Genomic DNA, 22,542 nt, shown 5'->3' with positions numbered 1-22,542 from the left:
TTGCATTTGAAATGAATATAGAACCCGAATTCCGTAAGAAACATGTGATATATTGGAAAAAATAATTTGATGAGAATGTTGATAATGAAATCTCAAAATCTCTCGAAAAGTCCTTTAGAGTTGATTACTTTTTATATATAATAGACAAGGCTATTTTTTTTATAACAAAATAGATTTAAACAATTCGAAGCATAAAAAAATATTTTTGGTTTTTTATTTAGTGGTTAAAAATTGAGATCACTAGATGATGAAAATTTGAAAATCATTGCCTTAATTAATCTTGAATGTTCCTTAAAGCATAATAACCAATCCAATATTGATGGTTTATATTTATTTTCTGAATTAAAATTGTTAAGAAAAATAATACAATTAGAAGATAACAGTTTAATTGATATACTCAATCAAATAAAAAGATTTGATTCTTTTCCAAATGCATATATTGCTTATAGAATAATGTTAATAACTCATGATACCGTTGCTACAACGGAAAGAAGTTTTTCAAAATTAAAATTGATAAAATCTTACCTAAGATCAACAATGTCTCAAGAAAAATTAAATGGATTAGCTATATTGTCAATTGAGAAAAACTTATTAGGAGAAACTGATTATAAGAAAACTATTAATAACTTTGCATCTAAGAAAAGCTAGAAAAATAGACTTTAAATTTAAAAAAAAATTAAAAAAAGTTAACGCCCCTCGTAAAGTTTGGCTTTAGGCCACAAAATTCGTCGGGCTGCCCCTGATGTACGTTATATACCTTCGGGATATGCAATTCACATGTTGTATACTAGCGAGGTATCTCAAATCTTATTGTTGTAATTTGTAAAATATGAATTGTATACTCTAAAAATATACGGTATGTATATATAACTGCGGCTGTATAATTTTTTAAGGGAGAAATTTTATAAAAAGTACAGGCGGTAAATATTTTATTTTGCTAGAATAATCTTTAAAAAGAAGGGGAGTCTTGGCGTAACTGGTAAAGTTGTTGTCATGTGACCAGGAGGTCACGGGTTTAAACCGTGAAAACAGCCTTTTGCAGAAATACAGGGTAAGGCTGCATAGCGGGAGCTTAGTGCATCGGGCTGCCTTAATAATTTTTAAAAAAAATAGTTAGTATTAGTTTAAGAAATCGAAAAAAATATGGAACAAAACCTAATAAATTAATACTATATGAATAAAATAAAATCATACAGAATAATAGTATCTTGAGAATGTTTTATAGTAGAAAGCTAATTAGGATGGACTTACTCATCTGAAGAATGAATAGTAGAAAGCTTATCAATGTTGTTGTTTCTCCTGCGAGCGTAGGCCATCGAATGAAGGAATTTGGTATTAAGCAATTTTTATTTTTTTAAAGTTTTTTTTTTCAAAGTTGAAGTGTTTGGCCAAACTTTTAGAAAAAAAAAAGTATTTTTTAGGAGAACCAAAAGCAATTTTGGAGAAGTAGAAAAAAGTAGCTTCTTCCCGGAAGCACTTTTGAGAAAAATACTCTTAGAATTACTTTTTTAAAGCTTGGCCAAACACTAATTGCTCTTTAGAAATAATTTTCAAATTAATTAGTCAAACACAAATTGCTTTTCACTAAAAGCACTTTTGAAAAAAACACTTTTCATAAAAAAAAGTACTTTTTAGAATAAACTGATTTTTTCAATTTGGCCAAACAAGCTATTAGTTAGCCATAGAAATCTAGATCTCTTCGAACTTCATCGGAAAATATGATTTTTTGTCAATTACCAAAATTGGTTGTTTACAACAATCATTTAGTTGTATGACTACGAAAACTATTTTAATCAGGAAAATAACAAAATCAAGAAAAATAATCTAAACGAAGCAAACTCTTGAATAACTCACTCATTTGCACTATAAACCTAGAGCTGTCAATATAGGCCGGGTCAGGTTAGTTCAGCTTAGCCCATGTGGGCTTAAGCAACTGACGGGCTAGGCTGGGCTAGCCCACTATTTTGATAGGCCCTATACGGGTTAGCCCATCCCACCTCTAAGTGGGTCGCGGGCCCCCAAAGGCCGGCCCAACATTTTTTTTAAATATAATTTTATATTTTTTCTTTAAGTTTTAACCTAAAAGGGATGAATATTTAAAAGTTAAAAAATATCTTATTGGAAAAATTTCGCAAAACTTATAACTTTTTATACTGTTCCAATATATCACGAATAAACATTAAAAAAAGTAAAAGACAAGACTATATTTCATTTACTAAAAGTCAAAACTCAAAACAAACTATTCAAGAGAACGTCCATGACGCTTATGGGATATCCAACACATCATCTTCATCAAACACATTTGAATCCGCTTGTGACAAGGTTTTCTTTACATCTTCACTTTCATCTACATCTACAATTCATATGCAATATTAATTAGTTAAATATTAAGAATAATTAAATCTTAAAAATTAATAATATTCAAATTCACATAAAAAAATATTACCAATTTGAGTTTGGGAAAAGTCGTGCAGCCAATTTTGAGTAGTAACAAGTGTTTGGACATTTTCATGATGGATGCAACTTCTGTACTTTATCAGAACACGCCCACCAATGCTAAATGTTGATTCCGATGTTACAGCGGTAATAGGAATACTACGTACATCACTGAAAGATCAGGATATTTTCTAGAATAGTCCTTCCAATACATGACAACATCATCTCTTGAAACTTCTTAAGATCTGATTCTTATAAGTAAAGATCCAATTCTGACTTTCCATCGCTAGAGGCAGTATACTTTTTATATTTTATATATTTTAAATAAATATTTTTATTAGGCCCACGGGCCAGCCCAACCCAACCTCATTTAAGCCTTACAGGCCACGAACTTACTCGGGTTGGGCTTAAAAGTCTAGATGGGCTCAACCCATATTGACGGCTCTAAGTAAACCTCATGTTTTTGTCAGCATATTGCATCACTTTTTTTATTTTCTTTTTTAATCCATCGCACACCGTCCCATCCAAGAGGATCAATAGCTTTCCCTCAATTGAAGGTGGAGATACTCAACCACCAGTGCAAACCTCATTTGTCTATCAAGAAAGGATTATAGAGTGATGATAATATATTTAAAAGCCACTGCAAAGAGTTACATTTCGTCAAAACACCTTTCCCCCCTCCCTTTGGCTTGCAACCCTTAACGCGGTTGAGAATCACAAATAAACATTAAATATACAACTGCCTGAATACATGAATCAACAGATAAACACAACGGCCAGAGCTTTACACTTCAAGCAGCATTTTGAACCCAAAGTCAAACCATGGAGAGATAAAAGATTATACTCATGATCAATTTTTCTGATGAACTGCAACTTGATGTATGTCCATATCCTTCAGCATAACTGAACGCCCACATGAATCACAAGGGGCAGTTCTTGATCCACAGACACTCTCGTGCTCTGTAAGTCCTCTTAACCGATCCCTTGCATCTGCTGCGGAACTCCCTGCTTGCACCATGTCTCCACAAAACCGGCACGTTACCAGCCGCAAGGGACACTCCATAGATTGATGTTGAACCTGTTACCAAAAACTGTTAGATTAACAACCCAAGAATAGTTACAACAACAACAACAAAAAAACCAGTGTAATCCCACAAGTGTGATCTGAGAAAGTAGTGTATACGCAGACCTTACCCCTACCTTGTGAAGGTAGAGAGGTTGTTTCCGATAGACCCCCGGCTCAGTAAAAGCACAGTCACAGCATTGTTGAAAAGAGATGTAGTAATGGAAACCCAAGAATAGCGTATAATAAATAAAAGAAATAACTTTACCATCTTTTCTTTTGCAAGGACTATTCCACAAGGGCAATGCAGCGGCACATGAAATACTTTCTTGTGCTTCTCAATTTCTTCTTTCTGAAATGCTAACCCACATTCTTGACAGTGGACATGGTTCTTGGCCTCATCCCTCCTTAGAACAACTCCACAACCACTATGCTGACAGACAACATTGTGCCTGCTACAGTAGGCTTCATGCAGCGCTATACTCCTAGAAGGTATGAAATGCTTACAATTCCGGCATCCTACCGTATCTGCATCAGCAGATAATGTGGAAGACACAGCATGCTGTCCGCTCTTTGACTTATATGTGTCTCGAATGTTAACAGACACCTTATACTTGGTTGTGCCCTTGAAACCATAAATGCCAATACTGTATGTACCTGGTCCAAGGCCCAGATCCCTGGAGCTAAGGACCAAAGATTTTGAACCAATGTCATGAGATGACCAACCATGCTGGTGCTGTGTGGGGAACAGTAATGGATGTTTAGAAACATAGAGGTCAGTATCTCCATCTTGGGTATCTGATTCTACCTTTATCTCAACTTCAACATCCCCCAAAGATATAAATCCCCAATTAACTTCGTCTAGTATGAACTTGTAGTATACATAGCTTCCATCTGTGACCACTCCAGCATCTACCTCCCCAAATATGAGAGGTTGCAATACACACTGATTTGTGCTCTCAGCTGTCCGATCTGTGCCCATTACATCAACTTCTATATCCGTTTCCAAAACGGATACACTCGAAGAAGGTTTCAGTTCAAGAACACGTAAATGGTATGTCAGAACACCATGATTGACAGTCAGTATATTGCCTTCTGAAAGCGTGGCATGCTGACGAAGGCTTGTTTCAAGAACTGCTTTGTGATTAGGGATATCAGAAAATCCTGGTTCAACTGGCTGAAGTTTTGCATAAGTTCCTTTTGGTAGCCAGACATAACACACTTCAACCATAGGAGCCATTGGAGAATCTGCAGGAAATAAGTTACTCCATATATGTGGAGGAAGCTCTACAGCACCGTCATCGGCAGTGAACTCCAGGACTCCAGCATGTGTTGTCCGATTATTCTGCTCTGCATCCTTCAAGTCCGAAGGAGAAGATTGGCGAACTACAGAAACCCTGAAGTGTAGGGGTCCCTTGTCAAAGGCACCCTGATCAGACAATTCAGTGAAGCAAGATGGTGGCAACTTAATTTTATCTCCGGCACCCTCATAAGGTACAGCTTCCAAAATACGGGAAAATGCAACTCCTCGTCCAGCTAACAGTTCTTCTTCAATTTGCTGGGTTGCCTGAAAAAACAATCCAAGAGTTAGGCGTTCTCCAATATTAATTTCTTCAAGATAGCTTGAGCATCAACAACAGGTTTTAATAGAGATGATGGAGACAGCTAATTTCTCTTTGTATAAGGAAAAGTAATTTTTTAATCACATTTACCACTACACCAGAATTTAGCCAGCTAATTTCTTCTTATGGATAGCCAAGAAAAGATGAGCTTGCCTATTTAGAACCCAATTTGACAACAGATTACAATGGTCTAGATATGTAATCAAGAAAATGAAATGAATGCATGAACTGGCCCCAACATTCATAAATTTATCGCAACTCTATGATGCAGATAGAATAAACATAGCAAATAGCTAAAACCCCATGATCCCTCAACCAAAAAGAATACAACTTGAACAAGAGAACAAATATAACATACACGAAATGAATCAGTCTGTCTGTATTCACAACCCATATCAACAGGACATTTATTCTCAGCCTCCCTCTGTCGCTAACTCGAGAATCAGCTAATGCTTAGTGCTTATAACTTTCCGGGGCGAGGAAATAATAGACGTCATAAGAGCACTGGTATTCAGAAGATTCCAGCTAAATTTATTGGGTGCAGCACTTTACACAAATCCCCGAGTGTAAAGTCAATGAAGCAGGAGTGAATCCTTACTTGATTGATTCAAACACATCTTTGCCAAACGCCCTTACCCTGAAAGGATTGATTCTATTTTTTATTTGTATATTACACACATGAAGCACATTGTGCCATTGACCTAGGAATCTGAAAATATTGCTTTTCTTTGAAGTTAAGACATGACTAGCAATCTGGTTTGAGTACACATGGCACTTTGAAATATCCATACCTGTAGCAGGCTTTCATCATGTGGCTTAACTAAGCAGAAGTGAGAAATAAGTCAGGATACAGTTTTGAGAAGATAACGTGTTATAAAAAGCTTTTTCCTGTAAAGGCAGACTATTCACAGCTGAAGAAAGGAAGCAGAAAACAAATAACAATCATAAGTGTAATAATTCTTGCCGTGTCGACAATTAATAAGTAGAACTAAAAAAGGACAAACAAATTTCTAGATTATAAAGTGGCTCTCCCAATGGGAACGATAGTAGTTACACTTACTAAGAATCCTAGTAAAATGTGCTTGCTTTTTATACTTCATCAATTAAAAAACTAATAAGTAATAAATGACGTGGTTACAAAGGCCTGCTAATATCTACTCTTCTTCATTGTTGAACAGATGTCCAACAAATTTGCCATGTCTTTTATATCTTAACATGGAAAATTCCCTGAGGCCGTTTGGTTCAGGGGTAAGGTGGGATATCCTGGTAAAGAATTTGGGATAAAATTTAACCCCTGTTTGCTTGTCAGTATTAGCTATAACTTTATACCACATGACTTGGGATTATTTATCCCACCTGTAAAATGACCATGTTACCCCCACAAGCCCTTTACTAACGATTCTAAAAATAGTGAAATGGCATGACAATTCTGGTATAGGATTAACAAGTGATTTATTTACTTCAATTGCATATTGGATTATTCTGAGGATTCTTATTCGGATTTTGAATTGGATTTGAAATCATTCCCTTCTTTCTTGATACTTTGGATTCTGTTCGTCACAGAATTTGGATGTGAATTCGCCGCCGGCAAAAGAATACGGCCAAAGTTGTCACTGGACCTTGCTAATATCCGTATGTATTTTTTAAATAAATGATTCACTTAAATTTAAATCACTAAATAATCCAAGGTTAAAATTGGAAGCTAAAAATTCATCCAACTTCAGACCAAACATATGCTTATTTCATCCAATGAACCAAACAAAACAATAGCACTAAATAATCAAGGGATTACTAATCACACGATTATAATCCCGGGATAAGTGTGTCGGCGAACCAAATGACCCCTTAATATAAGAAGTATTTGGTATAAATTAAAAGCATAATACACTTGTGGTAGTTTAACTAACCACATAAACAAATTCAACAGGTAACTTGTAATACCCCAATTTTTTTTATATACCTATTAATCATGAAATTGGAGAATCAATTTTTATTTATAGTTATTGGATCAAACACTAAGCTAGTGGCAGGGAATTTATTATAATATATAAAATAGCATACTAAATAAGTGGCTAATTTTTCAACTCTACTTATTTAGTTGACTTTAGTTAAGAGTATTAAACGAAAAGGAGGGGGGCAAGCTCATTCTCTTGATCTAGTTGCTGCCACATTTTAGGACTTTAAAATAGGAAAATTTTGGTTTCTTAGTTCATTATTATATAATGGAGAATAACGGCGAGCACTTACGGTGGAAAGGGACAAGGGATTGACTACGATTTGGTTGGAGAGATTACTGGGTGGAATGTTTGAAAGGGACAAGGGATTGACTACGATTCGGTTGGAGAGATTACTGGGTGGAATGTTTTGTGGAGGAGCTAAATAATCAAATATTCCATCAATTTTCCTACAACAGTATATTGCATTCAATTTGCAGAGAAGTGACTATTGTTTATACTTTTATGATAGATTATGCCAATGATTGGCACAAATGATTATAGTAATGCTTGATCTTTATGGCAGTTAAGGCAGTTTTGCACGGCTCCTGAAGCCACTGTTAATGCTTGAACTTTATGGCACAAATGATCACCTTCTGAAGCCACTGTTAAGGCAGTTTTGCACGGCTAAAAGTACCGTATTTGACCTTAATTCATGTACATAATTTAACTTGACTGAGGTTTCACTTCTCGAAAATTGTGAAAATTGTTCACCTAAACTAATTAGGACGTATTATTCGATATTTTGGTAAGTAAGACTTTAAGCTTTAATGCTTGCTTTTCAAAACCCGTTTTGAAAGTATTTTATCTGCATGGTCCATGTGTTGGGACGAGCGTGTGCTTGGCAGAATTGGTGGTCTTTGACTAACCGCAAATATATTATTTTGTGAAAAATATTGAACTTATTTAATAAGTGATTTGTGGTGTGGCATGGCTTCGTGCCACGGCTTCGTGCCACGGCGTTGGGGAGTTTCGTATCATTCATTCGCTTAACGTGACATATATATTAAGGGCATACATACCCTGCCATAATATGTTAGACACATACATATATTGTTGTAATATATTAGGGACCTATACATGCTGCCATAGTATACTTTAGGGCATTCTGTATGTCCCAAAAGTATATATATCACGGCAGCGAAGGAATGATATGCGACCTCAACACCATGACACGAAGCCACAACACACCACAAATCACTTATTAAATATATAAGGTCAGTATTTTTTACAAAATAATACATTTGCGGCTGGTCAAAGACCACCAGTTCTGCCAAGCACACGCTTGTCCCAACACATGGACCAGACAAACAAAATATACTTTCAAAACGGGCTTTCAAAAGCAGACATCAAAGGTTAAAGTCTCGCTTACCTAGAAAACTTTCTTTCTTTTTTTTTCTTTTTTGATAAGGTTACCTAGAAAACTTTCACCTATCCTGAAATGCCAAAATCCACCAAGGCCCCTAATAGCCTGAATCTATCCATAATATGGAATAATATGTCTTAACTAGTCTAGGTGAATAATTTTCATAATTTTCGAACAAGTCTAAATCAAAGCCAACGCTCGATCAAATTAATCAAAATATGTACACAAATTAAGGTCAAACGTGATACTTTTAGCCGTGCAAAACTGCCAAAGCAGTGGCTTCAAAAGGCCATCGCGTTGACCTATACCATACTTTCTCAGTAATGCTAAATCCTATAATTACCATATGATTATTTCTTTCCTAATCAAGCCATAATCATTACTTTAATCATATAGTCCCTTCATTATTACACAATTCATTGATTAATCATTATGTCTCCTAATTAAAAAAAAAAAAAAAAAAGTCGAAACAGTAGCTTGAGCAACCAGATTATTTAATGCTAAATCAAATACATGTGTACCCATCCTTAAACCTCAATCCTATACTCCCTCCGTTTCAATTTATGTGAACCTATTTCCTTTTTAGTCCGTGCCAAAAAGAATGATCCCTTTCCTTATTTGGACACAATTTACCTTTATGCAATGATTTATAACGACACAAAATATATGCCTTATTTTACACCACAAATTCAAAAGTCTTGCTCTCTTTTCTTAAACTCCGTACCCAGTCAAATGGGTTCACATAAATTGAAACAAAGAGAGTATTAAGTTTTACAAGCTCAATCATCACTATAATAATTTGTGTCAATCATTGGCATAATCAACATAAAAGTATAAACAATAGTCTCTTCTCTACAAATTCAATGCAATATACCACCGTAGAAAAATTGATGCAATACCTAATTATTCAGACTCCTTTTGGTTTAATACTCTTAACCAAAGTCAGCTAAATAAGTAGAATTGAAAAATAAGCTACTATCCACTTATTTAGTACACTATCTTATATATTATAATAAATTCTCTTCCACTAGCTTAGTATTTGCCCCAATAACTACAAATAAAAATTAATTTTTCAATCTCATGATTAATAGGTATATATAATAAAAATAAGGTTATTATATAACTTTTTTTGAAAAGGTAAATGCTTTATTGATAGAAGGTACCAAGATGGTACAAGTAGTACAATAACAAAGGGAATGCAGATCAGAACATAAAGAACATAAATATTACATCTACTGTCTGCCCCTAGCAAGTCCAAGAAATCCATATACTCATTTGTGCTACCAATAAGACTACCCTTACACCATAAGAAAAGATTCTGCAAACATTTGTTCTTAATTCTAGAAATATGGTCTCTTTGTCCTTCAAAACAAGCTTTATTCCTCTCCAGCCATAAGATCCAAAATATGCATATAGGAATAGTATTCCAAATCTGCTGCAAGCTTTTCTCAATCCTCTGCCCTTGCCAGCACTCGAGTAGGCCCCTTATGCTATTACATAACTGCATTGATGAATCGACCCCATTTTTTCCTGTTACGCCTTCTCTTATCATCCTTGTTCTAGGGAGGAGAAAACACTTGGAGCGGGTCTACCATAAGAGGCAACAATCCTATATACATATTCTGTTCATCAAATATGTATCTAAATTGAGCAACCTTTTAAGTGATTACGACGAAAAATTAGACATATATCAAACCAACCTTAGATCAAATGGTTGTTCCACAAATCCTTTAATGATTGAAGTGCATCAGGCTTCCCCTTTAAGCCATAATTCTTTACATCATTTTGTGTAACAAACTTAGCGAATAGGCCCACCCTTTACCCACAAGTTAACTCAACTTTTTTTTGCAATAACTCGGCTAAAATAGGGTTCAAACCAAGGCAGTCATTGAAGCTATTTTGCCAACATAAGGTCGCATAGTGGAAGTATCACCCCAAATAGTTTTAAATGCCTAGCAGGAATAACTACAATATGCTATTGCTCCAATGGTATCGACATTAACACAGAAAGATAACTTCACTCCAAACGTATCCCTTAGAAACCATGCATTGTCCTACTTCTCACCCGCAAAATTAAGAGATTTTCTTTCCCACTTCACCAATATCGTCCTGTAGATTTTTCCGCGCCCTCAAACCTAATATAATTGGGAAAGGACAACTCCAACAATGACTTGCTCTTTTAACCCTATCCTGAAGCCCAGCTATAATGTCATTTATAGCTTGTTTGGCCAAACTTCTAAAATCAGCTTATTTTGAAAAGTCTTTTTCTCAAAAGTACTTTTCAAAAAACTGGCTTTAATTGTGTTTGGCTAATTAATTTGAAAAGCACTTTTGAGCAGCAATTAGCGTTTTTTAAAAAGTATTTCTAGGTGTATTTTTCTCAAAAGTACTTTTTAAAGGTGCTTTTTGGAAGAAGATATTTTTTTCTGCTTAAAAACTGTTTTTGCTTCTACTCAAAAGCATTTTGTTCCTTCTAAAAGCTTGATCAAACCCCTTAACTTTGGGAAAAAAGCACTTTTGGCCAAAAAGAATTAATTACTTGGTTGTTTTAATTTGGAAAACATTAGATATTTACTCGTAAGTCAATATGCAAAAATATTGCTTTCTCTACTCGTACTGCTATTTCCCATTGTAACAAGCTACAACAAAATCGGAGGGAGGTAAAGTTATGCAATATGTTCCAATTTATCACAAATTAAATTGCTGCAAAATTAAATTCATTAAAGTATCAGAAGTAGTGCTTGGCCAAACAGGCTATTAGGCACCTTTCAAATTTTTCATCTTCTTTGCTTTGTAGCAAACAAATTTCACATGAAGGAAACATGCTATGAATCTCACTCTCCCTCTGTATCTTATCTTACTGAAGGCCAATCCATGGCAAATCCAAAAAAGATCAAACTTTATCTTTACAGAATTCACGAGTCACTAAATTTGATACATGAGATGATGCAAAGTGCAAAAGCCCCTTTCAGGTAAAAGTACACATTTTCAAGTTCCCAAGGCTTTGATCTAGTTGCAAGAGGGCAGCTCGTTGCGAGTTGAAAAGCATGGTATTTAATTAGAGAATGTAGAGGGACAAGCCCATTATCCACCTGAGTTTCGAACCGTGAGCATCTGGCCCTCAGGGATTTCTCGGTTATAAAACATACACATTCTCAAGTCTACTGTTTGTTAAGTATTCTTGTTTAGTGGAACTAGTAGCTCAAAATGCAAACTTGAGATAATAAAGAGCAACTTAGGACTATCTAACAATTAATCAAATTAAAACATCTTTCTTTTTAATGAATGACAACCAAATTAGAATTATGGTCTAAGAAGATCAACAAGCTAACACCCAATTAAGAACTATTTGCAAATTTGACAAATAACCCATTCCCAGATCAATCAATAACTCAAAAATAAAAGCAACCCAATAAAAATATAATCAAATAAAATTAGACCTTAGCTTGGGCTTGAGCAGCATCAAGGCGGCGAGCACGTTGAACAGCTTCAATAGCTTCACGTTGACGAACGGCTTCTTGTTTGGCTTTTTTCTCTCTTTCCAATTTCAATTTAGCTTTCTGCTTCCTATCCTTTTGCTCTTTCTCCAGCTTCTCTCTCGCTCTTCTCAGCTCAAAATCCATAATTTGTTTTTTGCTTTACGAAATTTCCTAATTTCTCTTCTATTTGCAATGTGATGGATTTTGTTGTATGATTTTGATATATAGGACAAGTGGTCGGTCCAAGGGAAGGTGTAAATGGGAGAATTCCTCCTTGATTTTCCGATGTCTTGATGGAAAAGGCAACTTTTCTTTAACCTTAAAACTTGAATTCTAAAGATCGAGAATAATCTGGGCCTTTCTGGATGAACCCGAATTTGATAGCCTGCTAGCCCAAACATATTAATCAGGCCCGATAATTATGGAAAATGATATTGTATAGCCGATCTCAAAATAATAGCCGAAAAATATATTTTTTTATAATTTTATATTATATATATATACAAAAAATATATAAATTTTATATATTTTTATAGCTAACGGATATAAATAGCTTCTGCCGAGAGCTAAAAGTGATATTTGCGCAGTAATTATCTCTTGTTCGTGTCTAGTGGATTTGTTAATAAATTAATAAATATAATAAAAATTAATCGCTCCCAAAAATAATAGCCAAAAAATATATTTTTTTTGTATGTACGTATTTTACATACATATAGTATATAAATTTATATACTTTTTAGCTAGCAAATGCAATTAATTTCAGTCGACTCACCAATTTTATATTTTTCCATAAATTAAATTTTGAGTTGAAATTACAACAACAATAACAACAACAACAACAAGCCAAGTGAAATGGGGTATGGGAAAGATGAAGTGTACGCACATATTACCCCTACCTAATGAAGGTAGAGAGATTGTTTTCGAAAGACCCTTAGCTCAAAAGATGTAAAAATGAAGCAATAAACAAACAGTAGCAACAACCAGGTAAGTAGACATGGGAACAAATGAAGATACGTGCAACAACAGATATCTAAGAATACGACACTATAAAAATAGATTCACTCTTGCTGAAAATAATGACACAATATGAAATAGCAAGGGGCTAGGCATAGAAAAATACAAGACTAGGACTAATACTACTAGGATGCCTAGACGAAACTCTATACTGCCTATCAACCCACAACCCTAAACCTCAACCTCCACACCCTCATATTGAGGATCATGTCCTCGGTAAGCTGAAGTAGCGTCATGTCCTACCTAATCACCTAACCCCAGTATTTCTTAGGCCTCCCTCTACCCCTCATCTGACCCGCCATCTCATACCTCCTAACCGGGGCATCAGAGTCTTTCCTCTTCACATGCACGAACCATCTCAACCTCGATTCCCGCAACTTATCTTCTACAGGAGTCACGCACACCTTGTCCCTAATATACTCATTCCTAATCTTATCTCCCATGGTATGCCCACACATCCATCTCAACATACTCATTTCCGCCACTTTCAACTTCTAAACATGAAATTTCTTGATTGGCCAACACTCGGCTCCATACAACATGGCTGGTCTAACTACCACTTTATAGAACTTACCCTTAAGCCTAGGTGGTACGTTTTTGTCACATAAAACACTAGAAGCGAGCCTCCATTTTATCCATCCCACTCTAATGTGGTGTGCGATATCCTCGTCGATCTTCCCATTACCCTATATCACAGACCCAAATTATTTGAAACTATCTCTCCTCGGAATGACTTGTATATCCAGCTTCACGTTCACTTGAGTTGAAATTAGTTTGATTTTTGTTTTTCGCAATAAGTTTGGCTCTTTCGATTTGATGTTCCGATTGGACTTTCAATCGATTTCTTCACATGTTCTCTCTTAAATTTATAGTAAACCAATTTCGATTTTCCCTAGCAATGTGGTGGGTTCAGCAATTGTGAATCCGATACTTGGATCAAAACATTCGTAGGACAATCAATAGCCATATTATGATACTCACTTATTAACACATGCGTGAGTAATCTTAATCTCTAAATAGTTTCCTAGCGGTGAGTTAGAAGAGTTTAAAAATGGTCTAAGAATTGAAAAGTGGAATATTGGCACATTTTAAAGGTTAAATAAGACACCAATCCATAAATATGCCCACTCTTACAAGGAATAATTAGAAAGAACCAAGAACTTCGTATTATCAAGAGCTAATAGCCAATGTTATAAAGATGAAATTAGGAATTAATATTGGCGTTTCGGGTGAAAGTAGTGTCTAAGTGCATGTTAATATCTTATTTACTCTTGTATTTTTTAAACCTATTTTAAATTATTATTTTTAACCGAGAATCTATAAAAAACAATGTCTTTTAACTCAAATAAAATAAGGATAGGATCTTCATACACTTCACTCTTCTCAAATCTCACTTGAGAGATCACACGGGATATAATATATTGTTGATATTAATGTCTCAATTGGTAGAATGTCACCTAATACACATTTTACATATTGTACTGATTGTATTATTCACCCTAAGAATATTATGTGCGTTGCGTATGTCTTCATTTATATAATATGTTGTTATATATCGTTAAATCATAAACAAAACAAAACAAAACAATCCACATGGATAATAATTTATATAAGCCATGTCTACGTCGAAGACCATATTTATAATCAGATTTCATGTTCATATATAGAGACAATTGTAGCATCGATTTGATTGCGATGGCGTGGAGACACATGGCCCATGACCTGTCTTTTTTCTGTCTTTTGACCTTTTGGTTTTAAAAAGTTCCTAAACCATATCCTAATTATATACATAAGTCATTAACCTACTAAACAACTAGTCAATCTAATTAAGTGGGCTTTTGGGCATAATAATTGCGAAATTTCGGGAAAAAAAAAAAAAAATTCAAATGAAAATGATATTTGAAAATTAGAGTTGTGTTTGGACATTAATACAATTTGAAATTGTTCTTGAATTTTTTAGAGTGATTTGAAGTGAAAATTTTGAAAAATAATTTTTTTATAGTTTTTCAAATTTTCGAAAAGTTTCGAAATTGAACTTCAAGTAAATTTTGAAATTTTAATAGCCAAATACTCATTCCCAAAAAAATAAAAAAAGTTAACGGACCCTAAAGCTTAAACAAATTCACATAAGTTAACCATTCTTATAGAATAGTCTTAAAGCATAAAATAATTAATTAACACTAGACTGCTCCTTTTTACTTTTTCTTTTTGGATATAAGCAACTAAATTTGTCTAAAAGGAAAACAAAAAGAAGTTCTCACCAGTGTTTTAAAAGGCGTTTTCAGGACGAGCCTTGGGACGAGGCGTACTAAAAATGCCCTGAGGCGAAGGTGTAGGGCGAAAATTTCAAGAGGTGTACGTCAAACGGGCGTTTGATGCGAGTTTTTGTAGTGAGACGTAAGCCTCGGAGATTTTTTTAAACTAAAACTAAATTTGATGAATAAGTCATTCATATAATACCCAAATTCTCAAAAGTCAACTTGTAATTACTCAAAAGTTTTAAAAGAGAACTGAAATACTAAATTTAAAAGTCAAGACCTTTATTGATAGAAGCCCTAATTTATGGTCCGCTAGTTTGCTACTATCTCCCACAAGCAACGAATAGTCAATTTTTTTTTTTTTTTTTTGCAAATACAAAGAGAACTTCATTCTCCTTCATAGCAGCAAGTTCAAAATTCAAATTGTAGGTTTGTCATCCTTCATGCATATAGAAAACTTTATTCTTTTCAACTCAAGTTACTTGTGCATATAAGTAATGTAAGCACGTAATTTTTGACCCGCACATCAGAATTATCTTTAACAGTCTTAAAATTTTTAGAATATTTATTTAAGTTTATTTCTATAGGATTTTACTTTATTATTAATTTTAATTCTAGTTTTAAAGCTCAAAAATTAAAAAAATACAAATAACTAGTTTCATATAGTTTGCACTTTAAGAGTTGAAATCCCAAATTTTGAGCACAAACTTGGCCACTAAAGGCTCAAATCTGGGCCCAACTCGCTCAAGCCCATACCCACTCCCCATTTGATCTAATCTAATTCCTACTCCCTACAAAAGGAGACTCACCCACCTCCACCCGAAGACCGGCCGCACCTCCCCAAAAATGGAGAACTCTCAATCGTATCTCTTCTCTCAACTAAGAGACAACAGCCACCCTCTCATCTCTCTCGATCGAGCCTAACTCCACCCCACTGAATCTCTCGACCAGCCGACGCCCAACCTTATTCTGCCTCTGCCATTGCCCAGCAACCACCATCCAAAATTCGTTGTTGCCGAACATCCACCAAACAACCTCGAGTTTGTCCCAAGACCAACATGAAAAATTCAATGAAACATTATCGAAAAGAAGCTCAAAGCATCCATAAAGCTCACTCCAAAATTACTGAAATACTATAATGTTTGTCCAAGGTTCAGTTAGTTGAGTTCGATCGATTTCGAGGTCGCCGACGCAGTTCATTAGCTTGATCCAAATCTTGTTGTGTTTTATGCACTAAATTCGTTTAGAGCATTTTGTTAATGAAATCAGAAAGTTTTCACATCATTAAAGCCTTCATTTGGCGTCTTCTGTTTATTCTCGCACAACTAGGTATTTATTCTCAATCTATATACTCAAATTTTATGCTGATTTGGATCCTGATTATGCCATTAAACTTGCTGATTTTGATTTCACATGTTATATCTGTTTTATTACATGGATTGGTGTTGAATTGAATTTATAGTTCTGTCATCCATCGTTGAACACATGATGTATTACTTGAGATTTAATGATTGTGATTTACACATATTTTTACATGCTGTCAATGTGAAATCTGGGGAAAAACATGAACAAAATGACTTCACGTAGTAACAAAAAAATGTGATTCTAATAGCTATGAACTGTTTTGGCAAGCATTTGTGTTGTCTCCGGTAGTTCGTTTAAGTGATTAATCGACTATCGTAATTGTGTACATGTTCATGTGACATGATTATGATTCCCAAAAATAAATCAAAGTACTCGTTCGCGCGACTTTGGCCAAATAATTTTGATAATTAAATAAAGCGCGATTAATTATGTACACGTACGCGTGACATGATTTTAGCGCCCAAAATAAAACGAATTCACGCACACGTGATTTGTTTCAAAGATAATTCCATATTTTAATAATTAAAAGCGGATAGATAAAATATAAAAACTAATAAAATACAGTTTATCCAAAAATAATATAAGCCAAATGTAGTCAACAAAGCGACTGTGCTAAAACCACGGGGCTCAGGGAATGCCTTACACCTTCTCCCCGGTCAACAGAATTTCTTACCCGGTCTTCTGGTTTTCGCAGACTTTAAACCGAGTCAATTTCCTCGATTTGAGATTTAAAATAAAATGGTGACTTGGGACACCATAATTATCCCAAGTGGCGACTCTGATTAAATAAATAATCTCATTTTGATTAATGTCACTTTAATTGAAAAAACTCTTTAACCCACAATAATCCATAACATATATATTTTTTGGGGCAAAAAGGGGTGTGACAGCTCTAGCGACTTTGGTGGTGACTTTTAAGAATTTGAGCTTGTACATTGACTTTATTTGGCTTTATTAATTTTTGTATATACTGTGATTTATTTGGGCCTAATGTGCTATTTGTCCGCTTTTTACCGCTTTGATATTGTTGAATTGTACTTATAAATTATTTTCTCATGCACCCCTCTGAGTCTTCTTGAAATTAACTTGGGCATTTGCTTGATATAGCCCGCTTTTTTTGAGGTAGCCGAGGTGCTTGTCACCCGATGAAGGATTTTAGTCACACATATTTTAGGCGGGGAGCACCACCAGCTAAGCCGGAAAGCAATGCTACCGGTACGCTGATCCTCCTCGGCTCGATTTGTCCGCTCGAGTAAGCCAGTCTAGATACACCTCATCTCCTAAGAGTCTTAAAACCTATAAGAACAAGCCACATGCCTGGTTATCCCTAGTAGGATCGTTTTGTTACATCATGTGCACTTGACTTAGCGAAGCTCGGCACAGGGCCGAGTCCGTATAAGACAAGTATCCTTTTTGAGACCATCATGTTCAATTTTGTGCTACTTGATACATCATTTGTAAGGCTTGCTTGCATTGTTGACTGGCTTTAGAAATTAGTTGAGTGAAATTATTAAAAAATAAAATAAAATCATTTTCCTAGTTTGGTACAAATAATAGTTTTTACTAAAATTTTGTAGTAGTCTGGCGAGTGGTGTAAAGATTAATTTTCATAAAAATCAAAAAGAGAAATAGTCGGTTTGACCGAACTACGCAGGTCTGATTCTCACCGGATGTGAGATACGTAGGCAAACCTCATCGGTTCCGGCCCCAATTTTTAAAAATCCAAAAATATTTTCCTTCAATTCCTTCTTTATAAGTTTTTCTTTGAGACGTCAAATCCAAAATTATTTTCTTACTTTTAATATTAAAAAAAAGACTTTCTTCCTAAAATTCAAATAAATAAAAACTCAAAAATCCAAAAATATTTTCTGTCTTATTAAATTTACAAAAAAACAAAACTAAATTTTTTTTTTCTTTTTTAAAAAAAGTCTTTCTTTCGAAAATTCCAAAAAGAAAAAAAAAATCTATCTTTAGAAGTTGTGTTTCAAAAAAAAACACGAAAAAACAAAATACAAAATATTTTTATGTTAGGAGCTTTTATGGGATTATCTGTATATGAGTAAAAAATGAGTTAGTTTATTTACTTTATTCTTGATTTGATCGAACTACGCGGGTCTGATTCTCACCGGATGTGAGATACGTAGGCAATCCCTATCGAATTCGATCATTGCCACTAAATAAACTGAAAAAAAGAAAGAAAAACAAAGAGCGCAAAAAAAAAGAGTGAAAGATCCAAAAAGAGAACTATGTGTCCAGCTTGACCAAGAGACAGCGGAAAGTTTCAGTGAATATGCTATCAAATGGCACGAGCAAGCCGCCAAGATAAAAGCCTCTAATGGATGAAGCAGAAATGGTTATGGTCTTCCTAGAGGCCCATGAGGCGGACTACTTCCAGAACATGATGTCCGCTATGAGTAATCTGTTCGCCAAGGCTATCAAAATTGGGGAGAGGGTCGAAAATAGTTTAAAACGGGCAAAATCTTGAGCCATGCTACCTTTAAGGCTATATCACAGACCGATCAGAATGGTTCGAGGGGTTTTGATGAACAGAAACGGGAGAGAAGAGGGAGCCATGATGTCTTCTAGCTCGAGGTGGGCCCGCAGGTCATTCAACCAATCATATATGCTTCCTAAGGTCCCACAACACTATTATCTCCATCAAGATACTACTTATACCGTGGCACCGCCTCCCTATACAGTGATGAACGCGCAACCTTACATGCGGCCACAATATTATACATAAAACCGAGCTCCACCTCCCAGAAATGTCTGTCCTTACCAAGCTCCATACAATCCCAACCAAATGTTCCCCAATACAATCCTCGCCTAAGAGAGCCCCTCAAAAGGAATCAGTTCACCCCTTTGGTGAATCATATTCAAGTTTGTTTCAAAAGGCAATTGGGTTAGGTCTGATGCAGCCAGTGGAACCGAACTGGCCAAACCCCGAGTCCCCCTCGCACCAAGTTGATGCTAGATGTGATATACTATGGAGCTGTAAGACACGATACTGAGGACTATTTGGACCCTCAAGAGGGCAGTTGAAGACTTGATTAAAGTCGAAAGAATCATTCTTCGGGACGAAGAAGCTCTTGATGTGATGAACAATCTATTGCCTGCTCACAACACTGGGCCAGTCATTGTAATGATCTATGATGAATAGGATTTTGATCTGGCACTAAAGGCCATGACAACCACTGCCGAGATAAAAGAAAAGCAAAAAAGCAAAAAAAAAAAAAGTTCGCCAAACCTGAAATGTTCTCTGTCAGAATTATCTTTAACAGTCTTAATATTTTTAGAATATTTATTTAAGTTTATTTCTATAGGATTTCACTTTATTATTAATTTTAATTCTAGTTTTAAAGCTCAAAAATTAAAAAATACAAATAACTAGTTTCATATAGTTTGCACTTTAAGAGTTGAAATCCCAAATTTTGAGCACAAACTTAGCCACTAAAGCCCCAAATCTAAGCCCAACTCGCTCAAGCCCATACCAACTCCCCATTTGACCTAACCTAATTCCTACTCCCTACAAAAGGAGACTCACCCACCTCAACCCAAAGACCGGCCGTACCTCACCAAAAATGGAGAACTCTCCATCGTATCTCTTCTCTCAACTGAGAGACAACAACCACCCTCTCATCTCTCTCGATCGAGCTTAACTCCACCTCACTGAATCTCTCGACCAACCGACGCCTAACCTTATTCTGCCTCTGCCATTGCCCATCAATCGCCGTCCAAACTCGCTGCTGTCGAATAGCCACCAAACAACCTCGAGTCTGTCCCAAAACCAGCATGAAAAATCCAATGAAACACTATCGAAAAATAGCTCAAAGCATTCATAAAGCTCACTCCAAAATCACTGAAATACCATAATGTTTGTCCAAGGTTCAGTTAGTTGAGTTAGATCGATTTCGAGGTCGCCGACGCGGTTCATTAGCTTGATCCAAATCTTGTTGTGTTTTACGCACTAAATTCGTTTGGAGCATTTTGTTAATGAAATCAGAAAGTTTTCACATCATTAAAGCCTTCATTTGGCGTCTTCTATTTATTCTCGCACAACTAGGTATTTATTCTCAATCTATATACTCAAATTTTATGCTGATTTGGATCCTGGTTGTGCCATTAAACTTGTTGATTTTGATTTCACATGTTATATCTATTTTATTACATGGATTGGTGTTGAATTGAATTTATAGTTCTGTCATCCATCGTTGAACACATGATGTGTTACTTGAGATTTAATGATTGTGATTTACACATATTTTTACATGCTGTCAATGTGAAATCTGGGAAAAAACAGGAACAAAATGACTTCACGTAGTAACAAAAAAATGTGATTCTAATAGCTATGAACTGTTTTGGCAAGCATTTGTATTGTCTCCGGTAGTTCGTTTAAGTGATTAATCGACTATCGTAATTGTGTACATGTTCACGTGACATGATTATGATTCCCAAAAATAAATCAAAGTACTCGTTCGCGCGATTTTGGCCAAACAATCTTGATAATTAATAAAGCGCGATTAATTATGTACACGTACGCGTGACATAATTTTAGCGCTCCAAATAAAACGGATTCACGTACACGTGATTTGTTTCAAAGATAATTTCATATTTTAATAAATAAAAGCGGATAGATAAAATATGGAAACCAATAAAACACAGTTTATCCAAAAATAATATAAGCCAAATGTAGTCAATAAAGCGACCGTGCTAAAACCACGGGGCTCAGGGAATGCCTTACACCTTCTTCCTAGTCAACAGAATTCTTTACCCGGTCTTTTGGTTTTTCCAGACTTTAAACCGAGTCAAATTTCCTCGATTTGAGATTTAAAATAAACTGGTGACTTGGGACACCATAATTATCCCAAGTGGAGACTCTTATTAAATAAATAATCCAATTTCGATTAATGTCACTTTAATTGGAAAAACTCTTTAACCCATAACAATCCATAACACATATATCTTTTGGGGCAAAAAGGGGTGTGACAAGTAACGTTTAATAGGTTGTCTTGACTATTTTTTTTTTGGTGGGGATGGAGCACATCTCTATATATATATTCACATATTTATGATTTTCTTCAATTTTTATACAATTTTATCTATTTATAAATATTTACTGTAATTATATTATTTTACGAAATATCAAAAATTAAATACCCATGGGGCTTACACCCCATGCCTCAGGGCTTACGTCTCACTGAGGTATATGTAAAACGCATTGTCTTACGCCCACATCTTTTAAAACAATGGTTCTGACTAGATGAACAATGCCTCTTTTTATTTGGTAGTACTACTGTTTTTTTAGTCCTCGTATAATGTTAGAACTATTTTAAGTTCTCTTTGTTTTAAGATTTTTTTATACATTGGTCATTTTCATAAATTTATTAGGAGTTCTTTTCTTTTTTCTTTTTCCCTCAGTGTATTACGCAATCTCAAATGCTTTGAATATCTTAATCGGGTTTTCAAATTCTTTTTTAATTCAAAAGAAACTGTTAAAACAAAAAAGATAGCTGACCAGCTAATAAAACCTTGACGCAATGGCTATTTCCAACTTTTGTTATATTCCATGTATCAGTTTATGACTAGCTAATAAAACCTAGTATCAGTTCCTCAATTGTAATGGTTAGTCCTCAGTTCCAACTACTTATATTTGCAATTTTACCGATTTACTTAATTGACTTTTACATGCATACACATGAAAATTTCAATTCTTCTATCTTAGCTAATTCTAAAAATAAATTATTTTTAAATTCATTGGCGGAGATTTCAATAGCTATATTGGGGCTAATGCTAGGGGTTCTGATGATGTGCACGACGGGTTCGGTTTTGGGAACAAGAATGAGGGAGGTACTTCACAGTTGGATTTTGCTAGAACTTTTGATTTGGTTATAGCTAACTCGAGTTTCCCGAAGAGGGAAGAGCACCTGGTCACTTTCCGAAATTCG

General features: G+C 35.0%; 1 protein-coding gene across 1 annotated transcript; it reads right to left on the bottom strand.

Annotated features, from left to right (window-relative positions):
* Nucleotides 1-3,044: 3,044 nt before the first annotated feature.
* On the bottom strand, nucleotides 3,045-12,252 carry LOC104089534 (uncharacterized). Its single transcript, XM_009594463.4, has 3 exons — nucleotides 11,922-12,252; nucleotides 3,768-5,066; nucleotides 3,045-3,514 (listed from the first exon to the last, which is right to left on the bottom strand). Exons 1-3 carry the CDS (start codon nucleotides 12,102-12,104, stop codon nucleotides 3,287-3,289), a joined length of 1,710 nt encoding a protein of 569 aa, XP_009592758.1. The 5' UTR covers nucleotides 12,105-12,252; the 3' UTR covers nucleotides 3,045-3,286.
* Between the last annotated feature and the right edge of the window lie 10,290 nt (nucleotides 12,253-22,542).

Source organism: Nicotiana tomentosiformis, chromosome 7 (assembly GCF_000390325.3).
Source record: "Nicotiana tomentosiformis chromosome 7, ASM39032v3, whole genome shotgun sequence".
NCBI lineage: Eukaryota > Viridiplantae > Streptophyta > Magnoliopsida > Solanales > Solanaceae > Nicotiana > Nicotiana tomentosiformis.
Note: the sequence above shows the minus strand (reverse complement) of the source record. Positions and strands in the feature narration are given on the sequence as shown.

What these genes read in the sequence shown, in the direction of transcription:
- LOC104089534 (XM_009594463.4), bottom strand. Translation starts at nt 12,104, where the DNA reads ATGGATTTTGAGCTGAGAAGAGCGAGAGAGAAGCTGGAGAAAGAGCAA. An exon ending in CTGCTCAAGCCCAAGCTAAG is followed by an intron (nt 5,067 to 11,921) that starts GTCTAATTTTAT and finishes TTGTTTTTTCAG; the next exon opens with GCAACCCAGCAAATTGAAGA. An exon ending in TCCTTGCAAAAGAAAAGATG is followed by an intron (nt 3,515 to 3,767) that starts GTAAAGTTATTT and finishes TTTTGGTAACAG; the next exon opens with GTTCAACATCAATCTATGGA.